Source organism: Odocoileus virginianus, chromosome 12 (genome assembly GCF_023699985.2).
Source record: "Odocoileus virginianus isolate 20LAN1187 ecotype Illinois chromosome 12, Ovbor_1.2, whole genome shotgun sequence".
Taxonomy (NCBI): domain Eukaryota; kingdom Metazoa; phylum Chordata; class Mammalia; order Artiodactyla; family Cervidae; genus Odocoileus; species Odocoileus virginianus.
In genome coordinates, this window is record NC_069685.1 from 48,851,997 (window position 1) to 48,874,776 (window position 22,780).

Genomic DNA, 22,780 nt, shown 5'->3' on the forward strand with positions numbered 1-22,780 from the left:
ATTTGCATAATTTTCCAGTTTATCCAAATAGTGTTATACTTACTGTTTGCCTTTTTAAAACCCCAAAACTGTGATCAGGAACCATTCAAGGACAGTTGTTTAAGAATAATTTCAGTACTTTTGTGTTCTTCCTTTCTCCCAGAGATATGCTTTTACATGGGGAGCGTTGTGAAAAAGAACTTGTTTTGCTAGATGCAGTTCTCTTTACATTTTTTTTTATTTTTGGTAAATTACAAGCATATCTTTAAAATTTAATTGCCTAAATATTGTTTCTCCATTTTGAAATTAAGAGGAAAAATAATGTTTCATGTTGCAGAAATACCTCACCAATCTTGAAAGATTGAAAAAAAAATGAACACTAGGAAGTTAGCAAAAAAGCAGGCTGAGTTGACAAAATAGATGCTATCAAACAATGAATATTATGCATTTTCTTTTTAAATTATCCCACATTTGGTTTGTTTTAATTGGGGCCTGTTTGCTCTCATTTTAAACACAGTCGGACAGGTTGATTATTTGGTTTCTAAACTTTTTGTGGTTATTCAGTCATTAAGTCATGTCCGATTCTTTGAGACCCCATGAACTACATCACGCCAGCTTCAAAATTTACATTAGCTTACAACACGCAAAGAGGCAGAGGCCATTTATCACCTATAAAAAGCAAGTACAGTAAAGCCGAAACATAGCAGTCTGGCGCCTACTGGTAATAAGGAGCAAACTTGCACATAGTAATAGATCTTGAAGAAATTGTGTATTTTAAATAAATTCCTTAAAAGATTTGTGTATTCTTTGCCCTCCTCAGGAGGAATTTAAGGCAGCTTACAAGAATAAACGAAGTAAAAGGAGAAAGCATAAAGTAGGGTAGAAAGGGAGAAAAAAAAAAAAAGCATGGGACATGGTCCAGAAACACTTGCCATTGTAATCTGTATCTACTTCCTGAATGTTGGCCACGCTTTTTGTTTCCTGTGTCATCATTTGGCAGCCCTTTTGAAATCCACTTCTAGAAGAAACCCTTTTTAGAACATAGTGTTTGATTTGCCTGGAGGAACTTAAATGTGCCTTTCTAATGAAAATTATGTCACTGAACCGTCTCCCTTTTATTGTGACTGGCAGTTAAATTGGCCAAATTTAAACTTGATTATTATACAACTATAGTTGTGTATTAAACCCTTAATGGATACCATATGATGTTCTTTGCCTTGAATTTTTATTAGTATTTTTCTGATCCTAACTCTTTATTATATTAGTGTTATTTTCATTAGTGTCCTCTTTTTCACAAATTGTTTGTAAAACAAAGCAGAGTATCAATAAATAAAAGAAAAATGACCTTTCAGTGGTTGGAATTTAAATAAATTTTAATGTCCCTAATTATGCCTTTTGTTTTTATAAAGCAAATCTGAAATAAACTCCTCTCAGATTTGGAAAAGCAGTCCTCCTGGGAAAAATTAGTGCTATTTTACACATTGAATAGGCTAAATAAGTCCTGAATATCTGCTACTAATTTGCTTGGCACTACTTTTATTCAAAGACAGTGCAAAGATAAGCATGAGCTTATCATGCCAAATTAGGGGGATCCAGTTAACAAGACGTGACTGTAATTCTGGGCAGTGGAGAAAGGATCTCCATTACAATAAAGGACTGCTCTTAAAGTGGAGTGAAATAATCCTCTGGAATAATTTAGATTGGAGTCGCTGAGAATTTTCCTTATTGTTTAGCATACACTTTTATCTTCTGTTCTACTTTGGAGTATTCTCTCCCTTCTGACGAAGGTCCTTCTGTTTTGTGTTCTTAAAAATATAATTAAGTGCTGTCTGTCCTTTCACTGCTATTTTCCTTTCATGGACAAACTTGTGATCAGATTTTCAGCAAATGAGGTGCTCTTAAGTAGGATTAAGTATCAGTAGTTTTGTACTGCTCTGCTAAATCTTGAACTGCTGAATTATTCAACACTTTGGTAGAATGAAGAAAACCATGTGAATTATTTATGTTTCAACAGAAGTAGTCCCCACCTTAGTACAAATGGGGTATCCTCTTTCTCAGGGAAGACCAGACCATCTGTAATTCAAGGTACATTTGAAGTCCTCACCTCTTTAATGCAAGAGCTACAAAACAGTGGAAAGACTGATTCGGAACTTTGGAAAAACTGTGAGGTATCTAGTTTTGTTTTATTTTTGGAATTAAAAAAATAATTTCTATGTATGAATATGTCTCTACTCAACTCTAAATTACTAGCAATTTATATTCCAAAGAGCATGATACTTAAGTTATTGCTAGAATAAAGTGGTCAAGTGTATTAATTAGGGAACAGTATAGAACAAATGTGAAGAAGGTGATGAAAAGTATGTTTTAACAATATATTCACTAATATATAAATTAGACATTCTAATTTATATATTGTGAATGTGAACTAAAATACTTTGTTATACTTTGTTAGTTTTTTTGTTAGTTTTTATAAACTAAAATGTCTTTTTTCAGAAAAATGAGAATCGACAACCAAATTGTTGATATTTGTTACTAGTCCTAATCTTTTAAGTAACTTAAACAGAATTGTCATGATTTTGTAAAACATAAATTCACTTTGAAATATTTTGAATGCTCTGTTTACAAATAAGGCTTCTGTTTCGTACCTTATTGCATTTAGCTGTGCTCCATTGACTTATATTGATTATTCAGGTCAAGTGGTTCTTTCTTTTGTCCATAGGTTAAATTGCGATATAAAAATTTAACAGTTAAGAGAATATTTATATGTAAATTTTGTGTCATGCAGTAATGCCCAAGACACACTTTTCCAAGGCTTGAGTTGGTAATGGTTTGTAGAAATGTATAAAACATTATTATTAAATTCTTTATTTAGAGAGCAGTAAATTTTGTTTTAAATGTTAATTATAGTTCTAAGACTATAATTTGTGTTAATTTTCAGAATGTGGAATAAACAATAAAAGATTATCTGGTTTAAGAAATCAGTAATATCTACTTATATTCATTATCCATAATCGGTTATAAAAATGACTGTTACCACAAACTTAAAACTGTTTTAAATTTTTATACTTTTTTTTCCCACATAATGATCAGTATGTGCTAATGCAAAAGACCTATAAAATGTCAAAATGATGTAAATAGTAATGGAATGTTTTATGAAATGTTTCCCCTAGTGCTTTAAAAAAAAAATGAGGCAAATTGCCTGAATGTGGCTTGACGTCTGGTAAATGTTTTTAACTAGAAATTTTTATTTGAAATCTTCGAAATCAACATCTTCAATCAGAATCTGAGTATATTTGTGAATTTAAGACATAGATTATTACATGTCAGGATACTAGCTAGCCACTTACACCTCCTAACATTTGAATTGGTTTCTTTCTGCCCTTTCTTCTGTGATCTAACAGATTTTTAAAATTATGTTTAGTATTAATTGACTTTAACTTTCTTTTTTTTTTTTTTTTGACTTTAATTTTCATAATGTAGGCATGTATTTGATTATTCACTGAAGAGCTTTGTAAGCTATTTCATACTTTGACAGAACATGAAATGCTATTTTGGCCATTTCAGTAAAATTTCTTGAATTTGTTTTGTGTGTTTTTGTAACATATGAAAATAAAAGCCTCTGATACTTTAGGGTAGTGATTTAGAAAGAATGGGAGGAGGGTAAATATTGTGTAAGTCTTATTCCTGACTTTTCGCTGAGTTTCATGTTTATACCTTTCTTTGGCATAGTAACATTTGTCTGATTTCTACCAGTTAAGAAGCTAATGTACATTATTAAAGAACTAAATCTTCTACAGAGCTCTGGAAGAGATCTGGTGATGACCTGATTCTTTAGAATTCTTTTATTAAAACTTCTCTTCTGGAATTCTCAAAGTTTATCACTGCTTAAAGTTGGGAAGGTTATATATTTTTATTCTATCAGGAAGGAATCTATTAATGCATTTCTGTAGAAATACTTTAAGAAACTCTTTTTGTTTGCTTTTGGCTGTACTGTGTGGCTTGTGGAATCTTAGTTCCCTAACCAGGGATTGAAACTGAGTCCACTGCAGTGAAAGCACCAAGTCCTAATCACTGGATCCCAGGGGAATTCCTCTAATGCATTTTAAAGTACTTGCTAATATTTCTATGATTGTAAGAAAGTTTTAAAGCATATCAATATCTATAGCATTTTAACTATTTAGCACTACTGATTATAATAATAACAGTTACCTGATGATTATTGCTTACCTATTTGCTGGGCAGTATACGAGATACTTTCTGTCAGTGGCCCTCAACCTTATTAGACCTGAAGCCCTCTTTTTATAACAGCTTTTAAAATAACATCAACTTTTATTGTCCTGAAATGAAATTCACAGATAATATAACCTGCTTGTATCTGCTTTGAAAAAAGTCAGTGTAATGTCCTGTGATATAAAGGAGTAATGATACTTATTTATAATAAGATAATATGTAAATATATAAATGCTCAGATATATCTATATTAGAGAACATAATGAAGCAGTCTGGCATTTACTCCATGTAGACTCTCCATGAACGCAGCGGCTATCAGCACAGAACCATATGGCTGCCTTTGATGTACCAGCACCGTAGCTGGGGTCACGATTTTCTGAAATTTCTGAGCAAATTCTGAAACATCTTGGTAGTTGCATTCCTGGACAATTTGGTGACTTGAAAACTGTGCAAAATATAATATAAAGCAGATGCAAGAGAGTTCTTTATTGTGGAGACCGTCCTGTGTTTTGTATCCCTGGACCATGCCCCCTAAATGCTAGTGGTGCTCCCACTATCTTTGTGACAACCATGACCTCACAGATTTCAACATATAGTTCCCCCATTGATATCCTGGCCTGGCCTGCATCATATTTAAAATTTAATCCTCTCAGCCACAAATAACGTGTTGTTATTGCCATTTTATAAATTAGGAAACTGAGGGCTTCCCTGGTGGCTCAGTGGTAAAGAATCTGCCTGCCAATGCAGGAGACCCGGGTTTGACCCCTGACCTGGGAAGATTCCACATGCCGCAGAGCAAGTAAGCCTGTGTGCCGACTAAGCCTGTGCTCTGCAACGAGAGAAGCCGTTGCAGTGAGAAGCCCGTGCACCTCAATTAAAGAGTAGCTCCTGCCCGCTGAACTGGAGAAAAGTCCCTGTGCAGCAACAGAGACCCAGCGCGGCCCCCACCCCCGCTCCAGAAAAATGCACACTGGATTTCAAAGACAGCAAAGGGATGTCAAATACCTCCTTCGTAATTTTTTTTTTAACTAGGAAACTGAAGTGTAAAGAAATTACATTTACTTGTTCAGAATCACACAAGCTGTTGGTGGAAAGGTGGGAGTCAGAACCATGGGAAAGCCCACAGGGTATTTACCAGGTCAGACTAGGGAACCGAACTACCGCAGTCCCATGCAGGTGATAGCATCGGGAAACTGCGTTCACAGGAACACTTCCGTCAGGTGCCCGTATCCTCCAACAATGTATGAAATGCAGGCAGTGCAAATCACTTTAGTTTGAAATGAATAATAGCCCTTCTGAACAATTAAGTGTTATCACTGTATTAATACTGTTCTTTAAGTTACTTTATTTAAAATTAAAGGGTAAACAATAAAATCTGTCTCAGAAAAACAAAAATCTCCTCTAATTTATAGCGTGAAGGAGCTCTCTTCATTTGTATCCTAAATAAGAAAATGATGGTAAGGATATGATTAATATCTTATCTCACATACTATGAAGCCATTATTTTTATTAAGTAAGTTGTTTTTCTATCATTATTATAGTTAAGCTTTATGTGAATAATAACTGTATCAGATTAAACACCTAAGGGTATGGGGGTATAACTTAAGAAAACTGTTGCCTGATTGTTTCTTTTCTGTTTTCATTAATGTAAGGTACTTTGTAAGTTGAGAAAGTAAGGGACTTGATTTGATCTAGTCCTCTTTGTCCTGAAGTCAGTTGACTTAGAATTCTCACTTCCTGTCAGTGCCCTCATATTTCATTTAAGGCTTTCTTTTCCAATCTTGAGGTTTTCTCTGCTTTTCCTTAATAGTGTTATACAGATTTCAGCTTAATTCTGTTACATTGTATAAATGACTTTGACCGTTAATGGGGAGCATCCCTGGATTGTGTGGTCCATAATACCAAGAAAAGTTCAGCTTGCAGTTGTTGTTCAGTCGCTAAGTCATGTTCAACTCTTTGTGACTCCATGAACTGAAGCATGCCAGGCTTCCCTGTCGTTCACTATCTCCCTGAGTTTGTTCAGACTCATGTCCATTGAGTCTGTGATACCATCCAACCATTTCATCCTCTGTCGCCACCTTCTCCTCTTGCCCTCAGTCTTTCCCAGCATTAGTCTTTTCCATTGAGTCGGTTCTTCATATCAGGTGGCCAGAGGATTGGAGCTTCAGCTTCAGCCTCAGTCCTTACAGTGATATTCAGGGTTGATTTCCTTCAGCTTTCAACATCCATTGTTATATGTTTGTTTAGACTGTGTATCTGAGTGCCCACTCTTAACTTGGTCTTGTATCCTAGTTGGCTGGAGTGCAGGCAGGGATGGGAAGGAGACTGGTAAACTCAAGTGAACAAATGAGATATTTGCTGATTGTGGTAAATGCTCTGAAGGAACTAAACAGGATGCCAAGAAAGAGAGTGCCTGTGAGGATGGTTTGGAAAACTCTTCGAGAAAAGAGGATAATTAAGCTGAAATTGCGGGATGGGAAGAAGCCAACCACGTTGAGAGCTGGGGAGAGAGCTTTCCAGGTAGAGGGTACAGCAAGTGTCAGTACAAGACTTTTGAGGCGGAAGACAGTTTGGGCATGTCCAGGGAACAGAGGGAGGCCAGTGAGGCCAGCGTGTATCATGAAAGGGACAGAGGGATTTGAGAGGAAGCTGTGAGGTGTGTGCAACCCAGATCACACGGGGTCCTGTAGGGAATGGAATGGAAATGACACTGGACGGGTTTAAACAAGGAAGCCAGTTGTTGCAGTAGCTACTTTTTGACATTATATATTGTTGCATACTGTTTGTTTATTTTATATTTTGGGCTCCAAAATCACTGTAGATGGTGACTGCAGCCATGAAATTAAAAGACACTTGCTCCTTGGAAGAAAAGCTATGATCAACCTAAACAGCATATTAACAAGCAGAGACATTACTTTACCAACAAAGGTCCGTCTAGTCAAAGCTGTGGTTTTTCCAGTAGTCATGTATGGATGTGAGAGTTGGACTATAAAGAAAGCTGAGCGCCAAAGAATTGATGCTTTTGAACTGTGTTGTTGGAGAAGATTCTTGAGAGTCCCTTGGACTGCAAGGAAATCCAACCAGTCAATCCTAAAGGAAATCAGTCCTGAATATTCATTGGAAGGACTGAGGCTGAAGCTGAAACTCCAATACTTTGGGCCACCTAATGTGAAGAACTGACTCATTTGAAAAGACCCTGATGCTGGGAAAGATTGAAGGGGGCAACAGAGGATGAGATGGTTGGATGGCATCACTGACGTGATGGACATGAGTTTGAACAGGCTCTGGGAGTTGGTGATGGACAGGGAAGCCTGGTGCAGTCCATGGGGGTCACAAAGAGTTGAACATGACTGAGCAACTAAACTGAACTGAACTGTTCCTGAAAGTAGACCAGCCTTTAGTTTGAATTCAGCCTCTGGAGAATTCATACTCCTCTCTTGTGTTTTGGCCTCATCTAGTTACAAGAGCACTAAGTACTCTTGGTTGGTCAGGATGGTTCAGGACCTAAAAGGGGCTCTGAAGGGAATCTTAGGTCACTTCCATAGGTTTTCAGAGTCTTTTTTTTTTTTTTCTTTTTTTAGCTGCTACAGTGTTTAAGACACTTTAATATCTTACTCTCAAAAAAAATTTTTTTAACTTGAAAAACAAATTAATTTGGGGTCAAATTCTCATAATACCAAACCTATTTGTTGTTTTAAGATGTGGGATTCTTGTTCTGGGTCCAAGTTAATGTTTAAGAATACCATTGGCTGTTTTGAGGAAAGGAAGAGGGGCTTAAGACAAATTCGAAGTGCAACTACCAGCAGCTGTTGATTAATTAGAAAGGTAGCAGATGACATCAAGTTAATCAGATTTACTGAGACCTTCAAGTTTACCCAGACCACAGGAAACATAAAGGAGTGCCCAAGCCTATGTCCTTGTCTTTTTGCATTTTTATAACTAATTTTATAGTTTTATAACTAATTTAGCTTATAATTTTTACATTAAAAATACATTTTAAAAAGGCCCTTTCCCACTGGAAGAATATTTCTGTGAAATACTAAGTTAAAAAATTATTTTTAACCAAAATATTTTATAATTTAATAGACCAGGTGGTTACAACTATTCACTTTGGTGGAAAAACAGTGCCAAGAGCAGATAGTGGCTCAGCAAGAGCAATTCCACAACCAGATTCAAGTAAGTTGTTCTTTATATTGATTCTTGTTTCATATTGTAAAATTTGCAGAACCAATTAGTTAATTCTCTTTTTTTGTGTGTGTGAGAAGGAAGGATTTATTACTTGCAGCAAGTAAGGAGAATACCCAAAGCAGTGTCTCCCTGAACTGTAAAATTGAGGACGTTTTTAAACTAAGGGCACATGCATATTCATGAGGAGGCTTGAGCAGAGGAGAATGCAGCATAGAATTGGGGCAGAGATCTACAGAGTCCACACTTTAGTAGACTGAAGTCAGGAGGGTCAGCATCATAGTTCCGTCCTCCACCCTGGTAGGGGCTTAATTCCTAGTGTCAGGACTTATTGAAGCTCAGGTTCTTTATGTCTCATTGAAGACAGAACTCCGTGAAAGCCAAGGTAGATAAGTGGATTTACATAGAGAGACACACATTTCATAGACAGAAATGTGGTCTATCTCAAAAGGCAAGAGCGGCCTTGGGAGAAACACACTACAGTCAGAGTGTGGGGCATCTCAGAAGACGAGAGGCCCCCAGTTAGTTAATTCTTTATATCAGTTTGCTTATAAAGTAAAGGTAAGGCGCAAGTGTCATCTTTAGAGTAGTGTATCTTATTTTTAAAAGGAGTATTTTTTTAAAGGAGTATTTTTAAGACATTTACGAAAATGTGATATTTAATATACATTCTTGACCAAATCTCTTTTTTCCCCCCCAAACCTCTTTTTTATTTTTAGCGTATACAGGAGGAAATAAAAAATTTAGTCAAGTTACAGACCAATAATGCTTCCTGGGCTTCCTACGACAGAAGTTCTTTAAGCAAACAAAGATCTTCAGAAAGTCAAATGGGTTTTTTTTCTGAAAACGGTGAGAGAAATGAATATGTTATCAGTTATCCCAAGTCTGAAGAGTCTGAAATGCAGCAAGAAGCATCCTTGTCGCAACCAGACTGCAATGTGGATAGTAGCTCAGTGAGCAGTGGGTATGGAACCTTTTGCGTCTCAGAACTAAACACCTACAAATCTAAGGACGCTCAAGATTTCATGGAGCACATAGAGGCTTCTGAAGGACAGTTTGAAGCACCGGTGGTGCCAGTGGAGCCACTTGGAGACGGGGTGAAAAACCAGAGTTTTTATATACATCCAAATGAAGAGTTTTGTGCTGCTTTAAAAGAAGAGACTCCCATTTTTCCCGGTGAATTTGAACACAGTTTTCTTGGTGAAAGTAAGATTTCGGAAGTATACAGTGGAAAAACAAACAAGTAAGTTGAATTTCTCCATCACTTGAAGGGAGTTTTACTTGTTAAATACATTTATAATAAGCTAAACATGTTTAGTAAATACAGCTCTTTTTAGTTGGAATGGGATGTGTTTGAACATGTCAGTTTTATCAAATTTTTTATTTATTGCCTGTGGATAACTGAAAGTAACAAAGCTCACTATGTGTTAATGACATCGACTGCCTTCCCATTGATAATAAGACTACGAAAACTCTTAGGGTGGGAGGCCTTGCCAGAAAAATACCTTTTATATTTTCTAGTCACTACTGACTTGCTGAAAATTAGAGTATAGGACTGAATCAACTGGAATTTTGTCACACATGTTCATATTATTTAAAACCAAATATTATATACAAGCATGCTCAATTTTATGTTTTTTATATATTAGAAGAGATTTTGTAAGTTAAATGACATTTTAATTCATCCAGGGGACTTTTCAGTAAAAGGAACTTAGGCTGAATTTGTAAGGCAAATAGTCACTTAAAGTTATACTCGGTTTTATGTCTCTGAAGTGTGTCATCTAATGTAAGGTATTTAACTATAACAACTCATATCTTGGGTACCCGTAAGCCCATCTAAATCAGTATGGTTTCACTGTGGAGATACACTTAGTGCTATAGGTGCTACTGTGGTGGTGTTTGTTCTGTCCTTGGCTACAGACTACACATACTGTTAATCACTGCTAGTCAGTCCTTTTCTTCTTTTTGCCTTTAATAATAAGATACTGTAAAAAGAAATTCATGCAACTCAATAAAAATCTATCCCCTCTCTGCTATTAGAAAAGCAGTTTGAAGCATAGTCTCTATCAGTGTTTAGTTTTATTTGAAGACAGCATTTAAAGAGAGGTATTTTGTTTTTTTCTTTTTAAATAGTAAATCGATAACATCATGGGCTCAAAGACTGAAGCAGAACCAACCAAAGAGAGCACATAAAGAAGAGGGGTACTCAAAATCTATGCAAGGAGATGACCAAACCAAGAAATCCCCAATTGAGAAAGTAGGTGATAAGTCACTTGACTCTGGTGTGCTTTAGCTGTGGATAATCAGGATAGTTAGGTTGTGTTTGCCACCTGTTTATTAACACAAAAATTTCTTTGCCTTTTCTTTCATTAGTTTGTTCCCTATCTTTTATAGTGTCTCTAAGTATGGGAAACAGTAGTCCAAGTAGTGGTTCCTTAATAGGCCTGAAACCAAAGCTAGTGAGGAATGAAAGTACTAGAAAAAAAAATATGAAACATTTATTTTGTAAATGTCCTAATTCCCTTTGTACTGTAAATGTTTACAATTAGCCTGAGAGTAATCTATTATATTTTTGAAAAACCCTCAAATAATTTTTATTACTATTAAGTTGTAATAGCTATTAATATATGTGTGAATGCTTTAGATGTCTCTATAAAAACAGTTGAAGCTTGGACAACTTGAATTTATGATCCAAATTGCAAGAGATTAAATGTTTACATTTATGTGGCCCTTTTGCCCATACAGCGGCTACTTTTGTTAAAGAGTTATGGATACTGAGTAAATTTAAACGTCTTTAAAGCCCCTTTGGTCTAAATTGTTATTGAATAACATTGTTTAATATAATACATTGAAATCACAAAATCACGTCTCTCTACAAACTTGATTCCTTTAGAAACGGGTCATGTCTTGATTATTCTGGACACTTTTTCTATCATCCTTTGAAAAAGATCTATTAAAGAGTAGAAATCATAAGAACACAGTCCCTCAGCCTTCATAAGGCACTATTCTCTTTCGGTAAATTTTCTTTCTTCAACCCGTGATAACTTAAGCTTCTTAATATCAGGTGTTGAACTTAATCAGATTTGTGTTGAGGAGGGAAATGAAAGTGAAGAAGCTCCGTGAACCGTCAAGCCTCTGGGCCTGCTGCTGTATGGGCAGCTCTGTTCTTTTGAACCAGCATGGTATGTCCTTGTTTGGTGTAATGGCATAAAAGCCTTTGGAGACTGGACTGAAGCTTGCTTTTTTCATTGAAATAGGTTGGCAGAAAGGGAAAATGTTTTCATACATACTCGTTTCTTTTTTTTATTTCCACGTTAGCTGAAACTCAGTGGAGACTTTTTCACTTCTGATAAAGGACGTATTTGTGGTGTGTATCTCAGTGGATTCACTGTCTTTTGCGACTGTGGATCAGTATTTGTTCGGTGTAGCCCTGTGCTTCCCAGAATTTGCTGCATGTTAGACTCATTAGGAGCTTCAGAAGTCTGGGGCTCCCCTAGTGGCCCAGGAGCTAAGACTCCACGCTCTCAGTATAGGGGCCTGGGTTCGATCTCTGATTGGGAAACTAGGTTCCATATGCTGCAGCTGAGACCTGGTGCAGCCAAATAAATAAATTTTAAAAAGTCTACTTACACCTGGCCACCAGTCCCAGATGGTCTGCCCTCATTCTTGTGGTTGTGACCTGTTACCAGGTGGTTTAAAAGCTCCTCCGGTGAGTCTTCTGGGCTGTAAAGCTTGAAACCAGTGATTTGGCCAAGTTTTCTTCCTCCATTCAGTGGAGGATCTGATGAGCAGCCAAGGATCAAAGGTACTGTCTGAGAGGTGCCCTTTGGGGTTAGGTCTTCCTAGTAGTCTGTTTTGCCTCTGGGGGTCTCAGTAGGGCAGAGGGTAAAGCTGTGATGAGGGCATGATGCTCTTTGAACTTTTCCTTTTCTTTGATCATCTCCTAAACAAAGTTTTATTTTCCTATTTTTTTAAAGATGAATTTGATATTTTTGGTCTTAAATTATTAGGGGAAATCAAGTTTCTTTGGTATGTCTGTTTTAAACAGCTTTCAGTTAATGGGGGTTGGTGAAACAAAGACACCACACCTGAAACGTACTTTTTACTTACCTAATTCTCAAATTCTGTGGATTCACAGAAGTTGGAACTTTCCTCTTTATTTCATCCTTTCTCATCTTGTTTTTCTTTTTTTTTTCTTTTCATTTTCAGCCTAAATCCAGGGAATCTTTATGATCAGAATTCTCTTGGGATCCAGTTTTCTTCTAATACAGTATAGTTTATTTGGGGGTCTAGCTATTCTGAAGCGCATCTTGAAATTGGATAGCGGATTTTCTAAAGCTCCAGCCGGTCTTTGTCTCCTTGGTCCTTTGGGACACACTGGCTGTTAGCATTTTTCCAGCTGTGGCCCCCGCGGTGGTTTTTCAGGTGCTTTAGACGGTTACTGATGAAAGTCCTGTGCTAGGCTGAGGCTGGTTTCCTGGGAAGGGCTATCGTTGCACCATACTTTCCTTTCTCTTTAAAAATGGGCTGTTTTCTTCAGCCAATGCCTTAGGGGCTGGAAAAGCAGCAGAGGATTATGTGAGGTAAACCCCCTCCGGCCAGTGGGCCAGTGCAGTGTGCGTTGGCTCATCACTTTAGGATTTGCGCCTCAGAACTGACGCAAAACAAAATATTTCACTGGGGATTTTTCACTTAGTCTTCTGCAGTCAGCTTTTTCTGGTCAGTTGAGTTCAGATATGCAACAGAAATTCGAACAGATAGGAGTTGTAGAAGAGACATTTGATGAAAAAGAGGTTAAAAGTGGTGCCTTAGAAAGCTGTGCATGCATGCTCAGTCGTGTCCGACTCTTTGCAACCCCATGGACTGTAGCCCACCAGGCTCCTCTGTCTGTGGGAGTCTCTAGGCAAGAATACTGGAGTGGGTTGCCATGCCTTCCTCCAGGGGATCTTCCCAACCCAGGGATCGAACTGTCTCTTATGTCTCCTGAATTGACAGGCGGATTCTTTACCATTGGCTTCACCTGGGAATCTAAGGAGGCTAGAAAAAGAAGACTGAGCGGAGATCCCCTTCTTGGTAGGGAGAATGTCAGCAGCTTTAGCATACTTTTACTTTGGCAGTAGGTCCACAGGTGCTTGTAAGCAAATAGAGCTATGTACTTCTTAACAGGAATTGAAAGTTTGGATAAGAAAAATTCCAATGAAAATAATCTTTTCACATATCTCATTTGGAAACACAGATTTCTTGTGACAATGCCAGAGATATTGTAAGGAAATCTTAACTCAGAGCTTTTAATTAGAATTGAGGATAAGTAAGCATTTTTAACCTTTTCTGGTAACCAGTTATTTGTGTCTAAGGTATAGTCTGCTGTTGAGAGTTCATGTTAGTTATTTATGTGCAGTTTTCAGAGTTGATTTATTGCAGTCTTACTGGTAAAAATGAATTATTATGGCTTTTACATTAATTTTGGTACTAAATGACTGTAATTCTAGGCACTTGAAATTTCTTTTGGAAATCGATGGCAAATTAGGAATCTGTTTTCATTCTGAACTCTTTTTCACACCTACTTCCCATTTCTTCTTTCAGTTCCACAGAGAATCAGAGTAAATGTTTGTAAATTACACAGGAATAGAAAATCTTTCACTGTTAATTCCTATCATTTTGTAATTATTGGAACTGTGGGGAAAGCCAGGCTGACTTTCTTTGTGAACCTCTGAAAGTTTCTCTATGCCTGGGTTTGACACCTGGCTCATATTCCTTGGGTCAGCAGTTTGTGCCTAGAGATTTTAAACTGTCAACTGATGGCTTTCTTTCTTGATTTGTAGTCTGATTTCACTGCTGATACACATTCTCGAGTTTTTTACTTCAACAAACCAGATGAGGGTCCAAATTCTTGGATGTCTGAATCAGGAACAGGTATGATGCTTGTTTTGTTTTTTGTTTCCTGGCCTTACCCCTTGTCACGAGGGATTGTTGTTCCCCAATCAGGGATAGAACCTGTGCCCCCTGCAGTGGAAGCATGGAGTCCTAACCACTGAACCACCTGGGAAGTCTCAATACTTATATTTTTAAGTTTTTTCAAAATAGTAATGTGTGCATTTCTCCTAGGGTGATAATCCTGTACTGTATACTAAAGGGGTTTCTAAGATGTATTGTGTGTTGTCTTATGTCTCTGCATCTGTAACTTCCTCACTTGCCTTAATTTGTGCTACAAGTTTTGAAAAGATAGAAGTGTTTTGTTTTGTTTTTTTACAGTTATTTCAAATGGCTGCAACAATCATCTCTGTTTTTTTGGATATCCAAACTGAATTAAGAAATTCAACCCCCATGTGAGCCATTCTGTATTCTCCATGGTGAACTTATTTTAGTCTTAATGGCTTTGCACACTAACTCCTTTTTCCACCATCCCACATCCAATTCAGGATGAATCAGCTTTGCCTGTGAAAGTTGCCAGACTCTAGCGACTGTCACCACCTCCCTGCTCTCATCCTTCACAGAGCCTCATCACCTGCCCTCTGGGTTCCCATGAGCCTCTTGACCAGCCTTCCTGCTTTCGCCTTGCACCTTCCATCTGTTTTCAGCACTGTAGCCAGTGCGATCCTTTGTAGAGAGCGGTCCGATCACGTGACACCTCTGCATAAACCCTGCAGTGGGTCTGCTGTGTGCAGAAGGAGAGCCCGGAGTGTGTCCTTATCATCTCGCCCTGCTGTTGGACCTCAGTGTCTGCTAGTCTCCCCCTTCCTCTGATTTAGCAGGGAGGCTCTTTGCTCAAATGTATCAGATGAGTTCTCGTTTTAGGGCTTTTGTTCAGCTGCTTCCTATACGTGGAATGTTCTCACCACTCCTTATGGGGGGAACCTTCTCATACATGGCTAACACGGCCAGCCTCAACCATCCTGTTCAGTAAGAGCACCTGTCCTCCCTTCTACACACACTGCATCCTCCCTCATGCCCAGTTTTTAAGTTTTACCAGGGGAGCGTGCTGGCCATCTTCTGACATACTGTATATACTGTAGTCTTTTTGCTTCCTCCCCACAGCTGGCATAGTAAATGCTCAATAAGCATTTGAAACATTGAGTTCTTTACATTGCTCCTGTGTAAGTCTGTACTTTGCATAAAGAAATTGTTGTCTTTTTAAAAAATATATTTATTTTAGGGACTTCCGTGGTCATCCAGCAGTTCAGACTTCACCTTCCAACACAGGGAGTGCAGGTTTGATCGCTGGTCAGGGAACTAATCACACATGCCTCATGTCCAAAAAACCAAAACATAAAACAAATAATATTATAACCAATAAAGACTTTAAAAATGGTCCACATCAAAAAGTCTTAAATATTTATTTTATAGTTCAGTTTAAAATATTTGAATCATTAAGTTAGGACTCCTACATGGCAAGACACTTAAGTGAATTTTTTTCCCTTATGAATTCAATTTTCTGTATCCAGGTAGCCAAAACCTCCCATATTTAATTTTCTTTAGGTAGAAATAAGTTCTTCTAGAAAGCACTATTATTCTTTTTCCTCACCCTTATCTATTCTGTGTATTTTTTCACATTAGGACTGACTGACTGGAAACTGGAGGAGAAGGACATGTATCACTCTTTGCCTGAGACTTCAGAGAAGACATTTGCACCAGCCTCCTCCATGGATATATCACCAAGCCAGGTAATTTCGTAATATGTGATGCACATGTTTATTTGTGTTACACAATTGTATACTGTTTCATTTATAAATTTTGTGTTTTTCTATTTCTGATATACAGAAAAATGGCATGGGCTTTAAATCATACCCGCCTGCTTTCAAATTTGGTCTCTAGCATTCATTACTTGTGTGAAAATTATTTAAAAATGAAATAAAAAATGCCCAGTGTCATATGAAATTAAATGACATGGTTTTGTGTCCACTGTTTTAAATGTAGTAAGTACACAGATAAACTTCTTTTCCCATTCCCTGGTTTTGATTTTCTACTCTGTTATAACCTCCCACTGATCCATTTTGTCATAATTAAGTTACTGTATTGATTTTCTTTGAGCAAGGAATGTAAATACTTTATTGACTTCAGAGCAAAGAAATGAAAATATCCAGTATGTGTATATCAATGTGTATCGATATATATAACTCTGTCTTCTGTGCTTAGATCGGGGGATGAGAAAATGGGTTGGACGAAAGGAGAGATATGATTAAAGTAACCAGGAGAGCTGTAAACACAAGTGACAGGTGTAGATGGACAGGACAACATGGGACCAGAAGACTGGTGGACATCTGAGTCTCAGAGAGGGTGGAAACCGGCACTCCATCCTTCAGGAAAGGAGGAAAAGAGACAGATAAACACAAAGAAGGAAGGGCTGGGGAAGTGAGATTGAGGCGTCTGGGAGACTCAGTGGGCTTTTCAATTATAGGCTCCCTGTGTGTGTTTTCTTGATCTGCAGCATCTGTAAATGAAGTTTTGTTGACTCAAAATATAAAGTTCCCATCAGTTTTAAGACTTCCTGCTTCCTATTCTACCAAGAAAAAAAAAAATTCATCAATTAGACTGATGCAGTGCTTTCTTATCACTTAGAATTTATGTTTTATAGACTTAAACATATTTTTGTCATCTATTTCTCATACATACTTAATGAAAAATATAAGTGAAGTAAATTGGTTGAAACGTCTTTACCTTCAGGGGCTTAACTCTTCACACTCTTCTCTTAAGTCAGTGATGGTTTCTGTGTTTTCCATACTCCATTTCCCTTGGGCCACCAAGAGCATTGGTGACTACATTTCTTTAAAAGAGAATGAACCTTGGGGGTGAGTTTTTACCTGACTTAGTAGTTATGTATAACTGACCTGTATTTGACCCTCAGATGGGGAATGTTGCTTAAGCAGCTGATTCACTGTCCCTTAAATATTGGTTCTCAGGGATTCCAGCACAGGTTCAAGCCACTAGGATTTTCTTCCAAGCTGCTGACACCCTTTGGCCAATTTTGATGGCTTTTTTATTTGTAAATGAGGAGCCAGTGACAACTGTGTCACAGCTACTACTTGACCAAAGGCATTTGTAGGATACCATTAATTATAAGAGGCATCCTCTGTTCAGAGATGTTAAAATATGATGAGAGTTCAATGCCTGGTTGGGGAACTAAGATCCCACAAGCCTTGTGGCATGGCAAAAAAAGAAGCAGTCCCTCATACAGGGCTGTGTGTGCTCAGTCATGTCTGACTCTTTGTGACCCCATGAACTGCAGCCCATGGCTCCTCTGTCCATGGAGTTGTTTCCCAGACAAGAATACTGGAGCGGGTTGCCATTTCCTTCTCGAGAGGATCTTCCCAACCCAGGGATCGAGCCCATGTCTCCTGCATCTCCTGCATTGACAGGCAGATTCTTTACCACTGAGCCACCAGGGAGGCCCCAAGATAGGGCTCCTTTCCGAGTGTTTCTCTAATCTGCCGTTTTTGATCCATTCATTCATTTACCTATCTCTCTGTCCATCCATCCCTTCACCCATTCCAAGGTGAAAAAAGTCACTTTGTATTACTATGATCTCTAAATAGAATAGTTGTAACTCTTCACCCAGGCCCCCGCCCCCGGTAGGATTCCTCAGGCTATAGCCAGAGCCGAAGAACTGCTGCTCAGCTGCTCAGCGTGAGCTTCAGCACTTGAAAAGGCTTCTAGGTTATAGGTATATAAAAGTAAAATTTCAAAGTGGGGTTATAGAAATCATTAATTTTAAAAGTTTACATTTAACAAATTAATGCCTTTAATGCACACACACAAAGTATAATTGTCTTTTTCACAAGCTAGTTAAGGGTTTATTAAAAAATATTAATTCATGGTGCTCTGCAGTCTTTGTAGTATCTGGAAATGGGACAGTTCAGAAGTTTAAAGCTGTATGACAAATGTGTTCTTTCAGTGCTTTCAATGTATCTCTCACTGAATCTGTAATATCATTTGAGAGAATGTCCAGAGTTTAAATTTGAGGCCCAGAGTTAAATGGTACCTTGTCATGACCTACAATAAGACCCATCTTAAGATAGGTTAGGCCCGGCGTGTTACTATTTGGAGCTGAGGCCTCTTTGTAACACTTCCAGTGTAGCAAAGCCCTGATTTCTGTTGTGGAAGTTAGGATTGTATCTTCTTATTTTTATAACTAATTTAAAGGAGGTCTTATTTTCCTTGGGTAACTTCTTTCTTAACACTTCTTGTCTGTGATGTGCTGTGCTTAGTCACTCAGTTGTGTCTGACTCTTTGCGACCCCGTGGACTGTAACCCGCCAGGCTCCTCTGTCCATGGAGATTTCTCCAGGCAAGAATACTGGAGTGGGTTGCCATGCCCTCCTCCAGGGGATCTTCCCAACCCAGGGATCGAACCCAGGTTTCCCACATTGCAGGTGGATTCTTTACCATCTGAGGCACCAGGGACTGCTAACTCTTAAATATGAATGTAACTACAGAGCTAGGCAACTCCACTGTTGACACCTGTCCCTTCAAGTCACAGGAAATTAATCTGGCTGGAAGTTTTCTTGTCCCACTTCATTCACTCATTATGAAGTCTTTTCTTCAGAACTTGTTTCTTATTTTAAGTAAGGAGATTACCACGGATTTTATTCTTTGAAAGTGTTCTTAGGGTTTTAAATACTTTAGGTTTAAATTATCCCATTAATATTTATGGTTAGAAAAGATGAAATTTTTTTCCTGAGGTAACAGGTACTGGGGAATGACCTCCAAACTCTTATTATAAATCTGATGGTCTAGCATCTTGGTTTATTTTAAATTTTTTAAAAAACCTTTTTATGGTACTGATCTTGATATCAGGAAAGTAAACTTTTTTCATCATTGATTCATTGATAATATTTGAATAATTTTGTTTCATATCTTTAAGTCTAATACTAGTAATGAGATGAAGCCACCATCATTGAAGGATATTTATCATAAAAAACAAAGGGAAAACAAGCAGTTACCTGAGAGGAATCTCACTTCTGCTTCCAACCCAAATCATCCGCCAGAGGTAAAGTTGTCAGCACTGCTGAGTGAAAATAAAAGATGCTTCATGACTTTAACTCTCATCTTGAGCTTCTTTCCCCTAGGAGATCTAAAGCCTACTCACTTAAACAAACGAAAAAAACCCGCATGGAGAGAGCGAAAGCTTACTGTTCTCTGTCTTATTTCTAGGTATTGACTCTGGACCCAACGTTACACGTGAAGCCAAATCAGCAAATTTCAGGGATTCAACCACATGGCTTTTTGAATGCTCTTGATGACAGAATATCCTTTCCACCGGACTCTGTTCTAGAACCTAGTCTCTCTAGTCACTCTGACATAGACTTGTTTTCACAAGCAAGTCATATCACTTCTCAGTTATCTGGTTTCCCAAAATATCCTACAGATGCAAAAATTTCGCCAGTGGAATCTTGGAAAAATCATGCATTCCGAAATGAGAGTAGGACCAGTTCCACGTTTCCTTCAGTATATACAGTTGGTAGTAACGACATCTCAGTCAGCACTGTAGATGAAGAAAACCCTGTCCTGGGACCGCCTGTCTCGGTCAGTCAGTCCCAGCTTCCAGGTACAGCCAATGGTGTCCCAGAATGCATTTCACTGACTTCCCTGGAGGATCCTGTGGTATTGTCTAAGTATGTACTTCTGGGAATGGCTTGTAACGTTAATAGATATTTTCTAATGCCTGTTTAAATGATGAAAATTGTTTTTATTGAACTTCAGTAATACATAAAAATTAAAATAATTAAGGTAGACTGTCTAAAAAATAATCTTTGTTTTATTATTAATAGCTGTCAACTTGTGGATTAGCCTCATATTTTCCATAGGTGTATAAAGAGAAAAGGCTGTATTTTTGATTATGAGACTGATTGTGTTCTTGTTTTTTCCTATTGAGAGAGTGAGGAGATACTTTCTAAATATTTTTTCCTCTCACCAACAGGATTAGGCAGAACCTGAAGGAAAAGCATGCTCGACACATAGCAGACCTTCGAGCTTACTATGAATCAGAAATAAATAGTTTGAAACAGAAACTGGAGGAAAAAGAAATTTCTGCAGCTGAAGACTGGAAGAAAACCAATCAAATTCTTGTAGACAGGTAAAACTTGTAATTTAACTGTAAAGTTAGTGTTTCTCCTATTTGGATATATTATTTTGCCCAAAGCATAATATATTGTGATGATAAAACACTTTGAAAGCACATAATTTCGATTTGAAATTTTTCAGAGAAACATGTTTGCCTAAGTAATTATTTTTAAAGATTTGAGCCATCCTCTTATAAAACACTGACAATTGATGAGGACATTTGTTTCATATGGGCAAAGTACTGAGACAGTTGAGTAGATTTTGTATATGCAAAGAAATGTCATTTTGTCCTGTATACTTATTTCCTGATAAGTCTGTGGTTGATGTCCTTTCTTCTTACCCAGATATGCATAGCTTTAACCTAGCCACTCATGCACCTGTGGAAATAATTCATTTAAAAAAACTGTAAGCACACAGGAGCATGCTCTTATATTAAGAACAGCATTCCCCTTAGTTTAGAGATACTAGTATTAATAACAGCATACCTTGCAACATACTTTACAAATGAAGTTAAACCGACTGGAAACTGAAGGGTGGCTTCCCTGGTGGCTCAGTGGTAAAGAACCCACCTGCCAATGCAGAAGACAACAGGAACAGTCCCTGATCCAGGAAGATCCCGCATGCTGAGGAGCAACAGAGCCACAAGCCCTTGTGCCACAGCTGTGGATCCTGTGCTCTGGAGCCTGGGAGCCGCAGCTACTGAAGCCCTTGTGCATAGAGCTCCTGCTTCTCATAACTAGAGGAAAACCCACACAGCAACAAAGACCCAGCACAGCCAAAAACAAATAAATAAAATTATTTTTCAAAAAAGAAAGAAAACTGATAGGGTCTAGATGACAGCAAATAATCCTTCTTTAGGGCAAAGAAGACAAACCTCCTTGAGAATAATTATGAGGGAGCTGAAATCTTCCGGTCCAGTTAGCAGTCTGACTTGCAGAATTTGAGTAAAACTAGCTTTTATACCTGTGTGTGGTTGCTGTGGTGGTTAACATGCTGTCTTAATCCATCCTGGTCATTTCTGTTGCTTCCATTTTGCTGTTGGTGGTGGGGATGGGGTCCAGTGGCAGAGAGAAGTAGTTTGAAAAGAGCAAGGAAAAAATAAAAGCTAGTTTTAGGTTTTCTAGGATGAAAAGAAAAGAGTAGATAGGCTAGGGAAGTTGGTTCTTGGTTTTTTTTTTGTTTGGTTTTGTTTTAACGAAGCACAGATGACCACAGGTACTTCCTGTTGGAAATAAGAAGCCTGACAGAAGGGACCAGTAGGTCTTATTAGGTCAAAGAAAAGGTGCCAAAGAAGGCACAAAGTAAAGGGGAACTGGTTAAAATATTTTTATGTCTGGAACCCCTCAGAGTCATGAGAGAATGGAGGAGCAGACTGGAAGTTAGTGTCTTACATAAATGAAAGTGTTAATAACAACAGCGGTCTGCAGCCCTGGAGTCAGTGTGCCTGTAACATGCAAATGAAGAGCAATGCATTTTTGTCCCCTTCCACTACCCCCAAAGGATTTGGTTTGGCCTGAAGTAATTTAGAGAGAAATCATTTACCTTAGACAAAAACTAATAATTATGTTGGCAGTATACGCAGCAGTTTTTTTTCAAACTTTAAAATTGCAAATTGGGAGCACCAGTTGGGGCCATTAACACTTGTCACATAGTTGTAACTTAGGGAGTGAGATCTTTGGCGTACCAGAATCAGTGTGGTAATTAAAAGAGAAAAATAACAGCACACCTACAGTTGACTGTTCAGTGAACTGTATTATTATTTGACTGTTTCATCAAAGTTTTATCAGCATTTCATTTTTGCAACGCTTTGATGCTTTTGTTGTTCCATCGCTTAGTTGTGTTGACTCTTTGCGACCCCATGGACCGCAGCACGCCAGGCTTCCCTGTCCTTCACTATCTCCTGGAGTTTGCTCAGACTCATGTCCATTGAGTCAGTGATGCCATCCAACCATTTCGTCCTCTGTCATCCCCTTGTCGTCCTGCCTCAGTTTTTCCCTGCATCAAGGTCTTTTCCAGTGAGTCAGCTCTTCGCATCAGGTGGCCAGAGTATTGGAGTTTCAGCTTCAGCATCAGTCCTTCCAATGAATATTCAGGACTGATTTCCTTTAGGAATGACTGGTTGGATCTCCTTGCTGTCTTATCCAACACCACAGTTCAAAGGCATCCATTCTTGGCCCTCAGCCTGCTTTATGGTCCAACTGCTATGACTACTGGAAAAACCACAGTAGACTTGACTAGATGGGCCTTTGTTGGCAAAGTAATGTCTTTGCTTTTTAATATGTTTTCTAGGTTTGTCATAGCTTTTCTTCCAAGGAGCAAGCATCTTTTTA

General features: G+C 38.1%; 1 protein-coding gene across 6 annotated transcripts in view; it reads left to right on the forward strand.

The window, feature by feature from the left end:
- Window positions 1–22,780, forward strand: part of MPHOSPH9 (M-phase phosphoprotein 9) — a 55,800-nt gene that overhangs the window by 3,156 nt on the left and 29,864 nt on the right. For 4 of the 6 annotated variants that reach the window (XM_070475144.1, XM_070475143.1, XM_020901304.2 and 1 more), the window contains exons 3-11: window positions 1,994–2,147; window positions 8,296–8,385; window positions 9,114–9,637; window positions 10,528–10,651; window positions 14,217–14,307; window positions 15,949–16,055; window positions 19,252–19,377; window positions 19,542–20,002; window positions 20,308–20,463. In XM_070475144.1, coding sequence (XP_070331245.1) covers window positions 1,994–2,147; window positions 8,296–8,385; window positions 9,114–9,637; window positions 10,528–10,651; window positions 14,217–14,307; window positions 15,949–16,055; window positions 19,252–19,377; window positions 19,542–20,002; window positions 20,308–20,463 — 1,833 coding nt within the window. The remainder of the gene's footprint in view (window positions 1–1,993; window positions 2,148–8,295; window positions 8,386–9,113; window positions 9,638–10,527; window positions 10,652–14,216; window positions 14,308–15,948; window positions 16,056–19,251; window positions 19,378–19,541; window positions 20,003–20,307; window positions 20,464–22,780) is intronic. The other 2 variants (XM_020901308.2, XM_020901307.2) reach the window with 2 other exon arrangements.